Below are 18,102 nucleotides of genomic sequence, written 5' to 3'. Positions count from 1 at the left end.
TTTTTTCTCATGTCGTCAGTATATTTAAGATGTTTTCTTTAGACACCGTCTTGGCAGTTGTAACAGTTTACAGAACGGGATAGAACACAAAGGCCCACCTCGTGGTGAGCAGCGGGCCTTGGGTCTGGGTGCAGCCGGGTGTCCGGGGGCCCCGAGGCCTGCCTGGGCCACACCTGCACAGCTATGCCCCTGACCCGGGTCCGTGTCTAGAGTGGCCGCAGGCCAGTGACACCGCACAAGACCAGGCAGAGCTGCTACTCAGATTGTTCTCGTCACGTCAGCCCAGGCCGAGGTGCCCATGCCTGTGTGCCGAGCACGCGGGGCTCGGGGGGAAGGCAGGGGTGAACGGCACAGCCAGCAAACGCAGGTGGTGCCGCCTGCACTTTTGACGCCGAGACAGACTGCTTCCTGGGCCCTGTTTCAGCTCAGACGACCTCACAAAGATGGGCTTTCCCCGTCCCCGCAGGAAATATGGAACGGTTCCATATTAATATGTTTATTTTTACGACAAGTTGTCAGGTAAAGTGAATTTTCCTTAGGCAGTAAGTTGACTTGATTTATCAATGGTAAATTCTGTCCATCAGCTTGCTATCACAAGTGAGAAACTTTCAGGACTTATAGGTAGAATGAAGCTGAAGAGGTTAGGACTTGCAAGAATCCTGTATTTTATTTTGAAATCATTTTATAGGCATCATCGAGTATTTACACTGCCATTTAAAATCACCCACTACACATTAGGGGAGAAGAGCAGGAAGCGAGAATTCTAGGTGAATGCGACACATTGACGAATCCAGAAACTCGCACAAAGCTGGTGGAGAACTTCATCAAGTGATGTGTTGTTACACATACAACCTTAAAAAAAGAAAAATCCCCTCAGCATTTCATCTGGTCTGGGGACTTTTGTTTAGAAACTCCAGCTTGTTCGTGAATCGCTGTGTTGGTTATAGAGAGTTCCCGATTCCCAGTGGAAAAGACTTGAGGCACTGACGTGCTCCTCTGCCCTGAGAGCAGGGAAGGTGAAGGTTGTCAACTTCAGGTATCTCCTCACAGGGAGAGAGTCACCACCCAGGCCCCGTCAGAATGTTAGCGTAAATAAGTCACATCAAACGTGAATGACCAGGGGCCAGTTTGTAAGACTCAGTGCGAAGTTATTCCAAGTTTGTGAATATTCAAGAGAGTTAAAGTCGAACCTTTTAGCCGAGATGTGAAATGAGCAGATGTTCCTGGAATTGCTCATCGTGACACAGAATGCCAGCCCAAATTTGTTGTCCAGACACGATCCTGTGCTGACAAAGGCAGCTGACGAGTTTTGCTCTCTTTTAGGTGGATCCAGGAGGAGAAGGAGAGCACGGAGCAGCGGGCCGAGGAGCCTGAGAGCAGGGCGGGCGGGGCGCGCTTAGGCAGCCTTCGGCGTTTTAAGTCCCTGAGCTCCGACAACCTGTGTCCTGCCTCCTCACTTGCCGGCTCCTGCCCGCCCAGCAGGGGGCGCTCCCCGCCCCGAAGGAGGCGGCACAGTCCGGAGCTCCAGGGAGACCGGCTGGGCGTCCTGACTCCGGTATGTGTCTGCCTCCTCCCTGCCGCATCCCTCCCCGAGCACACTGTTTTTCTTTCTTTGTTTTTTCTGTTTTTCCCCAGAAAAAAATCAGGTACATTTGCTCCGCTCAGAGGTCTAAGACTTTTAAAACTGCCTGGTCTTTAATCATTCCATAATGGCACAGGGAACAATCAGTCTTGATATTTGGACCACCGGCTTAGCACGCAATCATGAACTCAGCCAGAGCCCGCCTCTGGATCGGTGGGCCTGGCCTGTTCTGGGCACGGCAGTGGCAGGGAAGTTTCTGTGGTCAGGGAGCAGACCGCCTCATGAAAGTAACCATAGGCCGCCCTCCTGGCGAGTGAAAACTGGGCAGCACATGTTCCATCAGGGACACCTGGCTGCAGGGTGCAAGGTATGCGGTGGCAACAGAACCAAGAATCTAATCTGGTCCGCTTGCTGATGGGCCTGGCCATGCGCTCCGGCTGGCTGTGCGTGTGAGACCAGTTAAAGGCCCGGTGCCCCAGGGCCCCAGGGAAGAAGGCGGGCTGCCTCACTCTTCAGAGTCTCAGAACGGGCTGAGGCCCTAAGGCTTCTGGTGACAGAGTGTGCGGCTCTAAAGCACATGTGCCGGCTTTCTTGCGTGTGTAGCCTAGGTTTCTGAGTGCACTGCTGTTTACCCCATGAATCACGTGTACAACACTCGGCCTTGAAACTGCACTTGTATTATCCCTTTTTTCTGTTATCACCCATTTCCTGTGAGTTGTGTTGTTAGCATAGAATTAAATTAACTGTGGGTCATTTTCGATGCCTGTGAAGTGGTAACTGGTCCATTTTGTGGTCTTTTGACACACTGCTTTTCTAACTTGTATCATTGCCAAAGAAGTTGATATGTAAAATTCTTGGACGATTTCTCTGTGGTTTCATGCTTGATTTCTTTCCAAGTATTTGTAAAAGAACAGTTCTGAATATCTTCTCCTTGTGGAGTTTTCGGACGGTGTGTCTGCCGTCATCATTGGCTTTGATTTCCTGACTCATCCTGTTGCCTGTTTAGCCATCATCAATCCAGACTCCAGCCTCCCATCCCCCCCCACCGGAGGCTGTAGTTCACACATCCATCTCCCCTCCAGCATCACACCACTTGCTCTGGTCATATCAGTGCTGTGTCCCGTTCGTCTGGTTTGTGCTTTGTCTTCGTGTCTCATTAAATGGTGATTTTCCCGCATAGCAGTAAGTTAGAGTTAGTGTATCACTATGCAGTTACAGGCATAATGTAGATGGACCATACGCTATATGGACAGCAGATGCCTCTCCCAAGCAGCCTTCAGAGTCCCCCAGTGGGCGCTGCAGGGTGCCCTGGAGGAGGAGTCTGCTGGCTCCCTTTGTGCCATTTGAAGGCGAGAGAACCCAGAGGCTGTGCTGACTGGGCTGATAGGGGTGAACCCATAGGCAGCTGGTTCGCTGGAGCAGAGCAGGGATGATGGGAGGTGGTCCTGCAGCCAGCGAAGGGGGTGGCCAAGCCCTGGGGAGGGGTCACGAGGAAGACAGGGGTGAGGGCTCTGACCACGGGGACCAGGTAGCCGGCAGTCAGCACCTCGAGGCTGCCCCTCGGTTGCTTTGAGGTCATCTCTGGGAAAGAAGGCAGGACCTGGGTTGAGAGTCGGACAAGGGGGAACTTTGGCGAGAGAGGGGTGTGAGGTGTGAGAGTGGGAGGGCGGCACGGGCCCAGCAGGCACTCTCCCGTGCGTCTCTGATGGCAGAGCCGCCCTTGCGGTGCGAGGGGCTATCCCCCAGAACAGCCTGAGTGCCTGTGGCCCTAGTGCCCTAGTCCCCTGGCTGCCCTGCTCACTCCTGTCTGTGCGTGTTCAGACCAGCCTGGAGAACGGAGGCCTGGGAACCTGTGAGGACGGCACTCCTTGGGGAACTAGTACAAGTGATGACCGCTGAGGTGGACCCAGCGACTGGGGAGCTGAAGTGTTTTTTCCTTCTTATTTTCCTTCAACCTGCCTGATGGAGGCATGGAATGTTTTTAATTTTGGGTTTTTGTCTCTGACTCCATCAGCCCACCCTTGTGAATAACCTCATAGGATTGCCTTCCGTCCACGCTAAGACCTGAGTGTCACCAGGCCATCTAGGAACTGGATTCTCCTCCTGCCCGTTTCTTCAGTACTGCTCGCTTAAGCGATGGCAGTGTCTCATAAGCATGGCCGTTTATCCAAAGTCGGGGCTTCCATATCAAATTGTGTTCGGTTCCTGATAGACGTGAGCTGTCCTGAATGTCGCTGACGAGCCGTGGTCCTCTTGTTCCCAGGTGCAGAGCCAGAGGGAACAGGACTGGGAGTCCGCGCAGCAGGCCCGCGTGGTGGCCACCGTGGCCCAGGCCTTCGAGAGTGACGAGGATGTGTCTGACGGCGAGGGCGACAGGGTCACCCTCCTCAGCTCGGCCGATCAGCTGCCGCCCAGCGGGCAGGCCGATGCAGACACTCTGCCTGTGATGATTCAGGAGCTGCTGGACGCCATTAACGAAGACATCCGGTGGGTGCACCCGAATTCAGCTCCCTAGAACCTGGGCTTCTCTGAGGAGCTGTCTTCTCCTACGTGAAGTCTGAGTTTTCCATAGTGAGAAAACTGACTTCAGGCCTGCTTCGAGGATTTTCAGTTCTGAGATCGCCCTTGATGATAGAGCTCAGTCAGGCAGGGCGTTCTGTCCACAGCTGGTGTCAGCCCTCTGTGGGGCATCGTTGTGGGGTGATCCCTCCAGCTCTGAGCCCCCAGGTGGCTGAGGTGCCGAGGCGGTGTCCTCTGCGGCCCGTGTGCCCTCCAGCCCTCTAGAGGGTTCACCCTCCCGTGTCCCCAGGAGACTCCCACGTTCTGGTGAAAAGCCACCTGGAACAGAAAAGCAGGGGTTTGGGGGTTGGCAAATTCCCACTCAGATCTGCATTGTCCTTTTTAATATGCAGTGTGAAGATTGGCTTGTTGTAAGACAGGGGTCCAAGGACATGTGTTTTGAGTTTTTCTCATCTCATCAGTATATTTAAGATATTTTCTTTCGACACCGTCTTGGCAGTTGTAACAGTTTACAAAACGGGATAGAACGCAAAGGCCCACCTCGTGGTGCTCAAGGGGCCTTGGGTCTGGGTGCAGCCAGGTGTCCGGGGGCTCCGAGGCCTGCCTGGGCCACACCCACACAGCTACCCCCCCTGTCCTGAGTCCGTGTCCAGAGTGGCCGCAGGCCGGTGACCCCGCGCAGGACCAGGCAGAGCTGCTGCTCAGATTGTTCTCGTCACGTCAGCCCAGGCTGAGGTGCCCGTGCCTGTGTGCCGAGCACGCGGGACTCGGGGGGAAGGCAGGGGTGAACGGCACAGCCAGCAAACGCAGGTGGTGCCGCCTGCACTTTTGACGCCGAGACAGACTGCTTCCTGCGCCCTGTTTGAGCAAAGAAGAGCTCAGAAAGATGGGCTTTCCCCGTCCCCGCAGGAAATATGGGATGGTTCCATATGAATATTTTTATTTTTACAGCAAGTTGTCAGGCAAAGTGAATTTTCCTTAGGCAGTAAGTTGACTTCTTATTAATGGTAAATTCTGTCCATCAGCTTTCTATCACCAGTGAAAAACTTTCAGGACGTATAGGTAGAAGTGAAGCTGAAGAGGTTATGACCTGCAAGAATCCTGTAGTTTATTTTGGAAATCATTTTACATGCATCATCGAGTATTTAAACTGCTATATAAAATCATCCACTACACAGTAGGGGAGAAGAGCAGTAAGCGTGAATTCTAGGTGAATGCGGCACATTGACATGAATCCAGAAACTCGCACAAAGCTGGTGGAGAACTTCATCAAGTGATGTGTTTGTACATATACAACCATTAAAAAAGAAAAATCCCCTCCGCACTTCATCTAGTCTGGGGACTTTTGTTTAGAAACTCCAGCTTGTTCGTGAATCACTGTGTTGGTTATAGAGAGTTCCTGATTCCAAGGGGAAAATAATTGTGGCAGTGACGTGCACCTCTGCCCTGAGAGCAGGGAAGGTGAAGGTTGTCAACTTCAAGTATCTCCTCACAGTTAGAGAGTCGCCACCCAGGCCCCGTCAGAATGTTAGCATAAAGGAGTCAAATCAAATGTGAATGACCAGGGGCCAGTTTGCAAGACTCAGTGCTAAGTTATTCCAAGTTTGAGAATATTTAAAAGAGGGAAAGTCAAATCTTTTAGCCGAGATGTGAAATGAGCAAATGTTCCCGGAATTTACTCATCGTGACACAGAATGCCAGCCAAAATTTGTTGTCGAGAAACGTTCCTGTGCTGACAAAGGCAGCTGACGAGTTTTGCTCTCTTTTAGGTGGATCTTAGAGGAGAAGAAGATTTCGAAGCAGCGGGCCGAGGAGACTGAGAGCAGGGCGGGCGGGGCGCGCTTAGGCAGCCTTCGGCGTTTTAAGTCCCTGAGCTCCGTCAACCTGTGTCCTGCCTCCTCACTTGCCGGCTCCTGCCCGCCCAGCAGGGAGCGCTCCGTGCCCCGCAGGAGGCGGCACAGCCCGGCGCTCCAGGGAGACCGGCTGGGCGTCCTGACTCCGGTATGTGTCTGCCTCCTCCCTGCCGCATCCCTCCCCGAGCACACTGTTTTTCTTTCTTTGTTTTTTCTCTTTCTCCCCAGAGGAAAATCAGGTACATTTGCTACGCTCAGAGGTCTAAGACTTTTAAAACTGCCTGGCCTTTAATCATTCCATAATGGCACAGGGACCAATTAGGCTTCATATTTGGACCACCAGCTTAGCATGCCATCATGAACTCAGCCAGAGCCTACCTCTGGAGCGGTGGGCCTGGCCTGTGCTGGGCACGGCAGTGGCAGGGATGTTTCTGTCGTCAGGGAGCAGACCGCCTCATGAAAGTAACCATAGGCCGCCCTCATGGCGAGTGAAAGCCGGGCAGCACATGTTCCATCGGGGACGCGTGGCTGCAGGGTGCAGGGCATGCGGTGGCAACAAAACCAAGACTCTGAACTGGTCCGCTTGCTGATGGGCCTAGGCGCGAGCTCAGGCCAGCTGTGGGCGTGAAACCAGATAAAGGCCCGGTGCCACAGGGCCCCAGGGAAGAAGTCAGGCTGCCTCACTCTTCCGCGTCTCAACACGGGATGACCACCTAGGGCTTCTGGTGACAGAGTATGCGGCTCTAAGGCACATGTGCCAGCTTTCCTGCCTGTGTAGCCTAGGTTTCTAAGTGCATTGCTGTTTACCCCGTGAATCACGTGTACAACACTCTGCCTTGAAACTGCACTTGTATTATCCCTTTTTTCTGTTACCACCCATTTCCTGTGAGCTGCGTTGTTAGCATAGAATTAAATTAACTGTGGGTCATTTTAGATGCATGTGAAATGGTAACTGGTCCATTTTGTGGTCTTTTTTTTTTCATTTTGTGGTCTTTTGACACACTGTTTTATAATTTGTATCATTGTCTAAGTAGTTGATATTTAAAACTCTTGGACCATTTCTCTGTGGTTTCATGCTTGATTTCTTTCTGAGTATTTGTAAAAAACAACAGTTCTGAATATTTTTCCTTGTGGAGTTTTCTGACAGTGTGTCTGCTTTCATCATTGGTTTTGATTTCCTGACTCATCCTGTTGTCTGTTTAGCCATCATCAATGCAGACCCCAGACTCCCACCGCCCCCCCCCCAAGGCTGTGGTTCACACATCCATCTCCCCTCCCCCATCCTCCCCCTTGTTCTGGTCATATCCGTGCTGTGTCCCATTAGTCTGGTTTGTGCTTTGTCTTCGTGTCTCATTAAATGGTGATTTTTCCCGCATAGCAGTAAGTTAGAGTTAGTGTATCACTATGTAGTTACAGGCATAATGTAGATGGATCGTACACTATATGGACAGCAGATGCCTCTCCCAAGCAGCATTCAGAGACCCCCAGTGGGCGCTGCAGGGTGCCCTGGAGGAGGAGTCTGCTGGTTCCCTTTGTGCCATTTGAAGGCGAGAGAATGGAGAGGATGTGCTGACCGGGCTGATACGGTGAACCCATAGGCAGTCGGTTCGCTGGAATGGAGTAGAGATGATGGGAGGTGGTCCTGCAGCCAGCGAAGGGGGTGGCCCAGCCCTGGGGAGGAGTCATGAGGAAGACAGGGGCGAGGGCTCTGACCACGGGGGCTAGGTAGCCGGCAGTCAGCACTTCGAGGCTGCCCCTCAGATGCTTTGAGGTCATGTCTGGGAGAGAAGGCAGGACCTGGGTTGAGAGTCGGACAGGGGGGAACTTTGCCGAGAGAGGGGTGTGAGGTGTGAAAGCGGGAGGGCGGCACGGGCCCCAGCAGGCACTCTCCCGTGCGTCTCTGATGGCAGAGCCGCCCTTGTGGTGCGAGGGGCTATCCCCCAGAACAGCCCGAGTGCCTGTGCCCCGAGAGGACAGCTGCGGGGGCTGGCCCTCCAGTCCCCTGGCTGCCCTGCTCGCTCCTGTCTGTGCATGTTCAGACCAGCCTGGAGCACGGAGGCCTGGGAACCTGTGAGGATCGCACTCCTCGGGGAACTAGTACAAGTGATGACCGCTGAGGTGGACCCAGCGACTGGGGAGCTGAAGTGTTTTTTCCTTCTTATTTTCCTTCAGCCTGCCTGATGGAAGCATGGACTGTTTTTAATTTTGGGTTTTTGTCTCTGACTCCATCAGCCCACCCTTGTGAATAACCTCATAGGATTGCCTTCCGTCCACGCTTGAGACCTGAGTGTCACCAGGCCATCTAGGAACTGGATTCTCCTCCTGCCCATTTCTTCAGTACTGCTCGCTTAAGAGATGGCAGTGTCTCATAAGCATGGCCGTTTATCCAAAGTCGGGGCTTCCATATCAAATTGTGTTCGGTTCCTGATAGACGTGAGCTGTCCTGAATGTCACTGACGAGCCGTGGTCCTCTTGTTCCCAGGTGCAGAGCCAGAGGGAACAGGACTGGGAGTCCGCGCAGCAGGCCCGCGTGGTGGCCACCGTGGCCCAGGCCTTCGAGAGTGACGAGGATGTGTCTGACGGCGAGGGCGACGGGGTCACCCTCCTCAGCTCGGCCGATCAGCCGCCCAGAGGGCAGGCCGATGCGGACACTCTGCCTGTGATGATTCAGGAGCTGCTGGACGCCATTAACGAAGACATCCGGTGGGTGCGCCCGAATTCAGCTCCCTAGAACCTGGGCTTCTCTGAGGAGCTGTCTTCTCCTACGTGAAGTCTGAGTTTTCCATAGTGAGAAAACTGACTTCAGGCCTGCTTCGAGGATTTTCAGTTCTGAGATCGCCCTTGATGATAGAGCTCAGTCAGGCAGGGCGTTCTGTCCACAGCTGGTGTCAGCCCTCTGTGGGGCATCGTTGTGGGGTGATCCCCCCAGCTCTGAGCCCCCAGGTGGCTGAGGTGCAGAGGTGGTGTCCTCTGTGGCCCGTGTGCCCTCCAGCCCTCTAGAGGGTTCACCCTCCCGTGTCCCTAGGAGACTCCCACGTTCTGGTGAAAAGCCACCTGGAACAGAAAAGCAGGGGTTTGGGGTTGGCAAATTCCCACTCAGATCTGCATTGTCCTTTTTAACTTAATACAGTGTGAAGATTGGCTTGTTGTAAGACAGGGGTCCAAGGATGTGTTTGAGTTTTTCTCATCTCATCAGTATATTTAAGATATTTTCTTTCGACACCGTCTTGGCAGTTGTAACAGTTTACAAACGGGATAGAGTGCAATGGCCCGCCTCGTGGTGCTCAGGGGGCCTTGGGTCTGGGTGCAGCCGGGTGTCCGGGGGCCCTGAGGCCTGCTTTGGCCACACCCGCACAGCTACGCCCCTGTCCCGGGTCCACGTCCAGAGTGGCGGCAGGCCGGTGACCGTGCGCAGGACCAGGCAGAGCTGCTGCTCAGATTGTTCTCGTCACGTCAGCCCAGGTCGAGGGGCCCGTGCCTGTGTGCCAAGCACGCGGGGCTCGGGGGGAAGGCAGGGGTGAACGGCACAGCCAGCAAACGCAGGTGGTGCCGCCTGCACTTTTGATGCCGAGACAGACTGCTTCCTGGGCCCTGTTTCAGCTCAGACGACCTCAGAACGATCGGCTTTCCCTGTCCCCGCAGGAATTATGGAACAGTTCCATATTAATATTTTATTTTTACAGCAAGTTGTCAGGTAAAGTGAATTTTCCTTAGACAATAAGTTGACTTGTTATAAATGGTATATTCTGTCCATCAGCTTGCTATCACAAGTGAGAAACTTTCAGGAATTATAGGTAGAATGAAGCTGAAGAGGTTATGATCTGCAAGAATCCTGTATTTTATTTTGGAAATCATTTTATATGCATCATCGAGTATTTAAACTGCTATTTAAAATCACCCACTACACATTAGGGGAGAAGAACACTAAGCGTGAATTTTAGGTAAATGCGGCACATTGACATGAGTCCAGAAACTCACATAAAGCTGGTGGAGAACTTCATCAAGTGATGTGTTGTTACACATACAACCTTAAAAAAAGAAAAATCCCCTCAGCACTTCATCTGGTCTGGGGACTTTTGTTTAGAAACTCCAGCTTGTTCGTGAATCGCTGTGTTGGTTATAGAGAGTTCCCGATTCCCAGTGGCAAAGACTTGAAGCACTGACGTGCACCTCTGCCCTGAGAGCAGGGAAGGTGAAGGTGGTCAACTTCAGGTATCTCCTCACAGGGAGAGAGTCTCCACCCAGGCCCCGTCAGAATGTTAGCGTAAATAAGTCAAAACAAACGTGAATGACCAGGGGCCAGTTTGTAAGACTCAGTGCTAAGTTATTCCAAGTTTGAGAATATTCAAAAGAGGGAAAGTCGAACCTTTTAGCCGAGATGTGAAATGAGCAGATGTTCCCGGAATTTGCTCATCGTGACGCAGAATGCCAGCCCAGATTTGTTGTCCAGACACGTTCCTGTGCTGACAAGGGCAGCTGACGAGTTTTGCTCTCTTTTAGGTGGATCTTAGAGGAGAAGAAGATTTCGAAGCAGCGGGCCGAGGAGACTGAGAGCAGGGCGGGCGGGGCGCGCTTAGGCAGCCTTCGGCGTTTTAAGTCACTGAGCTCCGTCAACCTGTGTCCTGCCTCCTCACTTGCCGGCTCCTGCCCGCCCAGAAGGGAGCACTCCCCGCCCCGAGGGAGGCAGCACAGCCTGGAGCGCGAGGGAGACCGGCTGGGCATGATGACTCCGGTATGTGCCTGCCTCCTCCCTGCCGCATCCCTCCCCGAGCACACTATTTTTCTTCCTATGTTTTTTCTGTTTTTCCCCAGAGGAAAATCAGGTACATTTGCTCCGCTCAGAGGTCTAAGACGTTTAAAACTGCCTGGCCTTTAATCATTCCATAATGGCACAGGGACCAATTAGGCTTCATATTTGGATCACCGGATTAGCAAGCCATCGTGAACTCAGCCAGAGCCTGCCTCTGGAGTGGTGGGCCTGGCCTGTGCTGGGCACGGCAGCGGGAGGGAAGTTTCTGTGGTCAGGGAGCAGACAGCCTCGTGAAAGTAACCATAGGCAGCCCTCATGGCGAGTGAAAGCCGGGCAGCACATGTTCCATCTGGGACACCTGGCTGCAGGGTGCAGGGCATGCGGTGGCAACAGGACCAAGACTCTAAACTGGTCCGCTTGCTGATGGGCCTGGCCGCATGCTCAGGCCAGCTGTGGGTGTGAAACCAGATCAAGGTCCGGTGCCCCAGGGCCCCAGGGAAGAAGTCGGGCTACCTCACTCTTCCCGCGTCTCCACACGGGCTGACGCCCTAGGGCTTCTGGAGAAAGAGCGTGCGGCTCTAAGGCACATGTGCCGGCTTTCTTGCCTGTGTAGCCTAGGTTTCTGAGTGCATTGCTGTTTACCCCGTGAATCACGTGTACAACACTCTACTTGAAACTGCACTTGTATTATCCATTTTTTCTGTTACCAGCCATTTCCTGTGAGCTGTGTTGTTAGCATAGAATTAAACTAACTGTGGGTCATTTTAGATGCATGTGAAGTGGTAACTGGTCAATTTTGTGGTCTTTTGACACACTGCTTTTATAATTTGTATCATTGTCTAAGTAGTTGATATTTAAAATTCTTGGACGATTTCTCTGTGGTTTCGTGCTTGATTTCTTTCCAAGTATTTGTAAAAAAACAGTTCTGAATATTGTTCCTTGTGGAGTTTTCTGACGGTGTGTCTGCTTTCATCAGTGATTTTGATTTCCTGACTCATCCTGTTGCCTGTTTAGCCGTCATCAATCCAGACCACAGCCTCCCATCCCCCCCCACTGGAGGCTGTAGTTCACACATCCATCTCCCCTCCAGCATCCTACCACTTCCTCTGGTCGTATCAGTGCTGTGTCCCGTTCGTCTGGTTTGTGCTTTGTCTTCGTGTCTCATTAAATGGTGATTTTCCCGCATAGCAGTAAGTTAGAGTTAGTGTATCACTATGCAGTTACAGGCATAATGTAGATGGACCATACGCTATATGGACAGCAGATGCCTCTCCCAAGCAGCCTTCAGAGTCCCCCAGTGGGCACTGCAGGGTGCCCTGGAGGAGGAGTCTGCTGGCTCCCTTTGTGCCATTTGAAGGCGAGAGAATGGAGAGGATGTGCTGACCGGGCTGGGGTGAACCCATAGGCAGCTGGTTCGCTGGAACAGAGCAGGGATGATGGGAGGTGGTCCTGCAGCCAGCGAAGGGGGTGGCCAGGCCCTGGGGAGGGGTCGTGAGGAAGGCAGGGGCGAGGGCTCTGGCCACAGGGGCCAGGTAGTCAGCAGCCAGCACCTCGAGGCTGCCCCTCAGATGCTTTGAGGTCATGTCTGGGAAAGAAGGCAGGACCTGGGTTGAGAGTCGGACAGTGGGGAGACTTGCAGAGAACAGGGTGTGAGGTGTGAGAGTGGGAGGGCGGCACGGGCCCCAGCAGGCACTCTCCCGTGCGTCTCTGATGGCAGAGCCGCCATTGCGGTGCGAGGGGCTATCCCCCAGAACAGCCCGAGTGCCTGTGCCCCGAGAGGACAGACGCGGGGGGCTGGCCCTCCAGTCCCCCGGCTGCCGTGCTCGCTCCTGTCTGTGCGTGTTCAGACCAGCCTGGAGCACGGAGGCCTGGGAACCTGTGAGGACGGCACTCCTCAGGGAACTAGTACAAGTGATGACCGCTGAGGTGGACCCAGAGGCTGCGGAGCTGAAGGATTTTTTCCTTCTTATTTTCCTTCAGCCTGCCTGATGGAGGCATGGATGTATGTTTTTAATTTTGGGTTTTTGTCTCTGACTCCATCAGCCCACCCTTGTGAATAACCTCAGGATTGCCTTCCGTCCACGCTGAGACCTGAGTATCAGCAGGCCATCTAGGAACTGGATTCTCCTGCTGCCCGTTTCTTCAGTACTGCTCGCTTAAGAGATGGCAGTGTCTCATAAGCATGGCCGTTTATCCAATGTCAGGGCTTCCATATCAAATTGTGCTCGGTTCCTGACAGACGAGAGCTGTCCTGAATGTCGCTGACGAGCCGTGGTCCTCTTGTTCCCAGGTGCAGAGCCAGAGGGAACAGGACTGGGAGTCCGCGCAGCAGGCCCGCGTGGTGGCCACCGTGGCCCAGGCCTTCGAGAGTGACGAGGATGTGTCTGACGGCGAGGGCGACGGGGTCACCCTCCTCAGCTCGGCCGATCAGCTGCCGCCCAGTGTGCAGGCCGATGGCGACCTTCTGCCTGTGACGCTTCAGGAGCAGCTGGACGCCATCAGTGAAGAGATCCGGTGGGTGCGCCCGAACTCAGCTCCCCAGAAAGTGGGCATCTCTGAGGAGCTCTCTTCTCCTACGAGAAGTCTTGAGTGTTCCACAGTGAGAGAACTGACTTCAGGCCTGCTTCAAGGATTTTCAGTTGTGAGATTGCCCTTGATGAGAGAGCTCAGTCAGGCAGGGCGTTCTGTCCACAGCTGGTTTCAGCACTCTGTTGGGGGGCGTTGTAGGGTGTCCCCCCCAGCTCTGAGCCCCAAGGTGGGTGAGGTGCCAAGGCGGTGTCCTCTGTGGCCCATGTGCCCCCCAGCCCTGTGGGTTCACCCACCTGTGTCCATCGGAGACTCCCACGTTCTGGTGAAAAGCCACCTGGAACAGAAAAGCAGGGGTTTGGGGGTTGGCAAATTCCCACTCAGATCTGCATTGTCCTTTTTAACTTAATACAGTGTGAAGATTGGCTTGTTGTAATACAGTGGTCCAAAGACATGTGTTTGATTTTTTCTCATCTTATCAGTATATTAAAGATGTTTTCTTCTGACACCGTCTTGGCAGTCGTAACAGTTTACAAAATGGGATAGAACGCAAAGGCGCTCCTCGTGGTGAGCAGCGGGCCTTGGGTCTGGGTGCAGCCGGGTGTCCGGGGGCCGGAGGCCTGCCTGGGCCACACGCGCACAGCTACGCCCCTGTCCCGGGTCCTCGTCCTGAGTAGCCGCAGGCCGGTGATCCTGCGCAGGACTAGGCAGAGCTGCTGCTCAGATTGTTCTCATCACGTCAGCCCAGGCTGAGGTGCCCGTGCCTGTGTGCCGAGCAAGCGGGGCTCGGAGGGAAGGCAGGGGTGAACGGCACAGCCAGCAAATGCAGGTGGTGCCGCCTGCACTTTTGACGCCGAGACAGACTGCTTCCTGCGCCCTGTTTGAGCAAAGAAGAGCTCAGAAAGATGGGCTTTCCCTGTCCCCGCAGGAAATGTGGAACGGTTCCATATGAATATTTTTATTTTTACAGCAAGTTGTCAGGTAAAGTGAATTTTCCTTAGGCAGTAAGTTGACTTGTCATAAATGGTAAATTCTGTCTATCAGCTTGCTCTAACAAGTGAGAAACTTTCAGGACTTATAGGTAGAATGAAGCTGAAGAGGTTATGACCTGCAAGAATCCTGTAGTTTATTTTGGAAATCATTTTACATGCATCATCGAGTATTTAAACTGCTATATAAAATCATCCACTACACATTAGGGGAGAAGAGCAGTAAGCATGAATTCTAGATGAATGTGGCACATTGACATGAATCCTGAAACTCACACAAAGCTGGTGGAGAACTTCATCAAGTGATGCGTTGTTACACATACAACCTTAAAAAAAGAAAAATCCCCTCCGCACTTCATCTGGTCTGGGGACTTTTGTTTAGAAACTCCAGCTTGTTCGTGAATCGCTGTGTTGGTTATAGAGAGTTCCCGATTCCCAGTGGAAAAGACTTGAGGCACTGACGTGCCCCTCTGCCTTGAGAGCAGGGAAGATGAAGGTTGTGAACTGCAGGTATCTCCTCACAGGGAGACAGTCGCCACCCAGGCCCCGTCAGAATGTTAACGTAAATAAGTCAAATCAAACGTGAATGACCAAGGGCCAGTTTGTAAGTCTCAGTGCGAAGTTATTCCAAGTTTGAGAATATTCAAAAGAGGGAAAGTCAAATCTTTTAGCCGAGATGTGAAATGAGCAGATGTTCCTGGAATTTGCTCATCGTGACGCAGAATGCCAGCCCAAATTTGTTGTCCAGAAACGTTCCTGTGCTGACAAAGGCAGCTGACGAGTTTTGCTCTCTTTTAGGTGGATCCGGGAGGAGAAGGAGAGCACGGAGCAGCGGGCCGAGGAGACTGAGAGCAGGGCGGGCGGGGCGCGCTTCGGCAGCCTTTGGTGTTTTAAGTCCCTGAGCTCCGACAACATGTGTCCTGCCTCCTCACTTGCCGGCTCCTGCCCGCCCAGCAGGGAGCGCTCCCCGCCCCGAAGGAGGCGGCACAGCCCGGAGCTCCAGGGAGACCGGCTGGGCGTCATGACTCTGGTATGTGTCTGCCTCCTCCCTGCCGCTTGCCTCCCCGAGCAAACTGTTTTTCTTTCTTTGTTTTTTCTGTTTTTCCCCAGAAGAAAATCAGTTACAATTGCTATGCTCAGAGGTCTAAGACTTTTAAAACTGCCTGGTCTTTAATCATTCCATAATGGCACAGGGACCAATCCGTCTTGATATTTGGACTACCAGCTTAGCACGCCATGATAAACTCAGCCAGAGCCTGCCTCTGGAGCGGTGGGCCTGGCCTGTGCTGGGCACGGCAGCGGCAGGGAAGTTTCTGTGGTCAGGGAGCAGACAGCCTCGTGAAAGTAACCATAGGCCGCCCTCATGGCGAGTGAAAGCCGGGCAGCACATGTTCCATCGGGGACGCGTGGCTGCAGGGTGCAGGGCGTGCGGTGGAAACAGAACCAAGACTCTGAACTGGTCCGCTTGCTTATGGGCCTGGCCGCTCGCTCAGGCCAGCTGTGCGCGTGAAACCAGATAAAGGCCCGGTGCCCCAGGGCCCCAGGGAAGAAGTTGGGCTGCCTCACTCTTCCGTGTCTCAACACGGGATGACGCCCTAGGGCTTGTGGTGACGGAGTGTGCGGCTCTAAGGCACATGTGCTGGCTTTCTTGCGTGTGTAGCCTCGGTTTCTGAGTACACTGCTGTTTACCCCGTGAATCACGTGTACAACCCTCTGCCTTGAAACTGCACTTGTATTAACCCTTTTTTCTGTTACCAACCATTTCCTGTGAGCTGCGTTGTTAGCATAGAATTAAATTAACTGTGGGTCATTTTAGATGCATGTGAAGTGGTAACTGGTCCATTTTGTGGTCTTTTGACACACTGTTTTATAATTTGTATCATTGTCTAAGTAGGTGATATTTAAAATTCTTGGACGATTTCTCTGTGGTTTCATGCTTGATTTCTTTCCGAGTATTTGTAAAAGAACAGTTCTGAATATTTTCTCCTTGTGCAGTTTTCTGATGGCGTGTCTGCTTTCATCATTGGTTTTGATTTCCTGACTCATCCTGTTGTCTGTTTAGCCTTCGTCAATCCAGACTCCAGCCTCCCATCCCCCCCACCGGAGGCTGTAGTTCACACATCCATCTCCCCTCCGCCATCCTCCCACTTGAGCTCTGGTCATATCAGTCCTGTGTCCCCTTAGTCTGGTTTGTGCTTTGTCTTCGTGTCTCATTAAATGGTGTTTTTCCTGCATAGCAGTAAGTTAGAGTTAGTGTATCGCTATAGAGTTAGAAGCATTGTGTAGGTGGATCATGCACTACATAACCTGTGTAATCATAAATGAGATTATGCTTCCATGAAGAAATGCTCCTCTACACGTAGAGTTAATGGTCTTTTGACCCAATATCCTTTCGGTGTTGATGCTTGGAGTTTAGACGGTAAATCTCATCAGCTTTTGCATGGTTAATGTCTCTCCTAGACTCTTGTGCAAAGTATCTTTTATGGTTCATAAGATGTGAAGACTCCACTTGCTATTATGCTAGCTTTCCTTACAAATTTTCATGGGATACCTGCTTTAATGGATTTATTCTGAGAAGTTTTATATCAAATTCTAGGTAAGGATTTTACATTAATGTCCAATAGGTGGTTAGATTTGTTCAGGTTTAAAATAGGTATTATGGTAACTTCCTAATCAGTGAAATTACTACTTTAAAGTATAACGTGTTTTCTATTAAGGGAAACTAACTTATAGCAAATTTTGGCTGAGAACAGACAACTCTTAAGGCCCTTTGCTGACCAGAATGCTCTGCTTTAATAAATCATGATATTGTAATAGAATGGTATCTCCTGAGTAATAATTTATAGTGTTTCTCTAGTAAACCTTGAATAGCTCATTTCACTTCTGTGGTTAAAAATATGCTCTGTTTCCAGTTCCATGTTCTCTAAGTCTTCATCTCACTTCTATGTTTGCCGTCATGTTTGCTTTACTGTATTTGCCTGTGACGCTTCTTGCATTTTTAGCATCAGAGTTGCAATCAATCTGGTTTCTGTTCATTTCTTTGCATGCATCTTTCAGCCTAGTGAGTTAAGGAAGCATCGTCGAAAGGTTAACTATTTAATAATATAGCATACGTTTGTTTCTCTGTGAAGTATTAAAGAGTCCTTATCCTGTTACATGAATGAACACTATGTGGTTATGTACTGGTGAATAATTGACATTTTAATGGAAGTTTTGAAACTCATCCACCAGTTGAAATATGCTGATGGTTCTCTTGGTAATAGGTCATTCGGGGACTCTTGTAACAGTTTGCCTTTCTCCCACTTGTTTACCTTCTAATCAACTCATGCTTATTTATAATAGACATAGGATTATTTTTAAAATTGTCTTCAGTTCTTTTTTGGCCGTGCTGCACAGCTTATGGGATCTTAGTTCCCCAACCAGGGACCAGGCCGGTGTCCCGGCAGTGAGAGTGCCAAGTCCTAACGTCTGGACCACGGTGGAATTTCCGCTCAGCGTGTTATTCAAAGACACGGCTGAATCCGAGCCGTAGGTGGTAGCTTTGGGGGAAGGCAGTCTAATGACGGGGGTAGCAGCGTGCAGGAGCCTCTGTGTGCCAGGCAGCGTGGCGAGTGCTTTCCGAGCCTGTCATCTCATCTGGCAGACACCCAGGTGAGGGCCAGGCGGCTGTCATCCCCAGTCAGCAGACGTGGACACTGAGGCTCAGAGAGGCCGGGCCCCGTGCCCAGGCTCGCACACCCAGCAGTGCGGTGCGGACTGGTCTGATGAGAGCCTGGACACTTAACCCTGCTGCCGTCCCGCCCCCTTTCCTCCAGAGGCCCTCGTGTCCCTCACAGCATCCCTGATGGAGGGAGCATCAGGAGGGAGCTCGCTGCCCCTCCC

The 18,102-nt window shown here is 52.2% G+C and overlaps 1 protein-coding gene across 5 annotated transcripts in view; it reads left to right on the top strand.

Moving 5' to 3' along the window:
- LOC122453685 (liprin-alpha-1-like) overlaps positions 1-18,102 on the top strand; it is a 160,234-nt gene that overhangs the window by 11,212 nt on the left and 130,920 nt on the right. For 2 of the 5 annotated variants that reach the window (XM_043487770.1, XM_043487771.1), the window contains exons 7-13: positions 1,324-1,555; positions 3,846-4,069; positions 5,872-6,103; positions 8,438-8,658; positions 10,456-10,687; positions 12,996-13,219; positions 15,019-15,250. In XM_043487770.1, coding sequence (XP_043343705.1) covers positions 1,324-1,555; positions 3,846-4,069; positions 5,872-6,103; positions 8,438-8,658; positions 10,456-10,687; positions 12,996-13,219; positions 15,019-15,250 — 1,597 coding nt within the window. The remainder of the gene's footprint in view (positions 1-1,323; positions 1,556-3,845; positions 4,070-5,871; positions 6,104-8,437; positions 8,659-10,455; positions 10,688-12,995; positions 13,220-15,018; positions 15,251-18,102) is intronic. The other 3 variants (XM_043487774.1, XM_043487775.1, XM_043487773.1) reach the window with 3 other exon arrangements.

The sequence above is a fragment of the Cervus canadensis genome, chromosome 15 (assembly GCF_019320065.1).
Source record: "Cervus canadensis isolate Bull #8, Minnesota chromosome 15, ASM1932006v1, whole genome shotgun sequence".
Lineage (NCBI taxonomy): Eukaryota > Metazoa > Chordata > Mammalia > Artiodactyla > Cervidae > Cervus > Cervus canadensis.
This window is presented reverse-complemented; position numbering and strand designations above follow the sequence as displayed.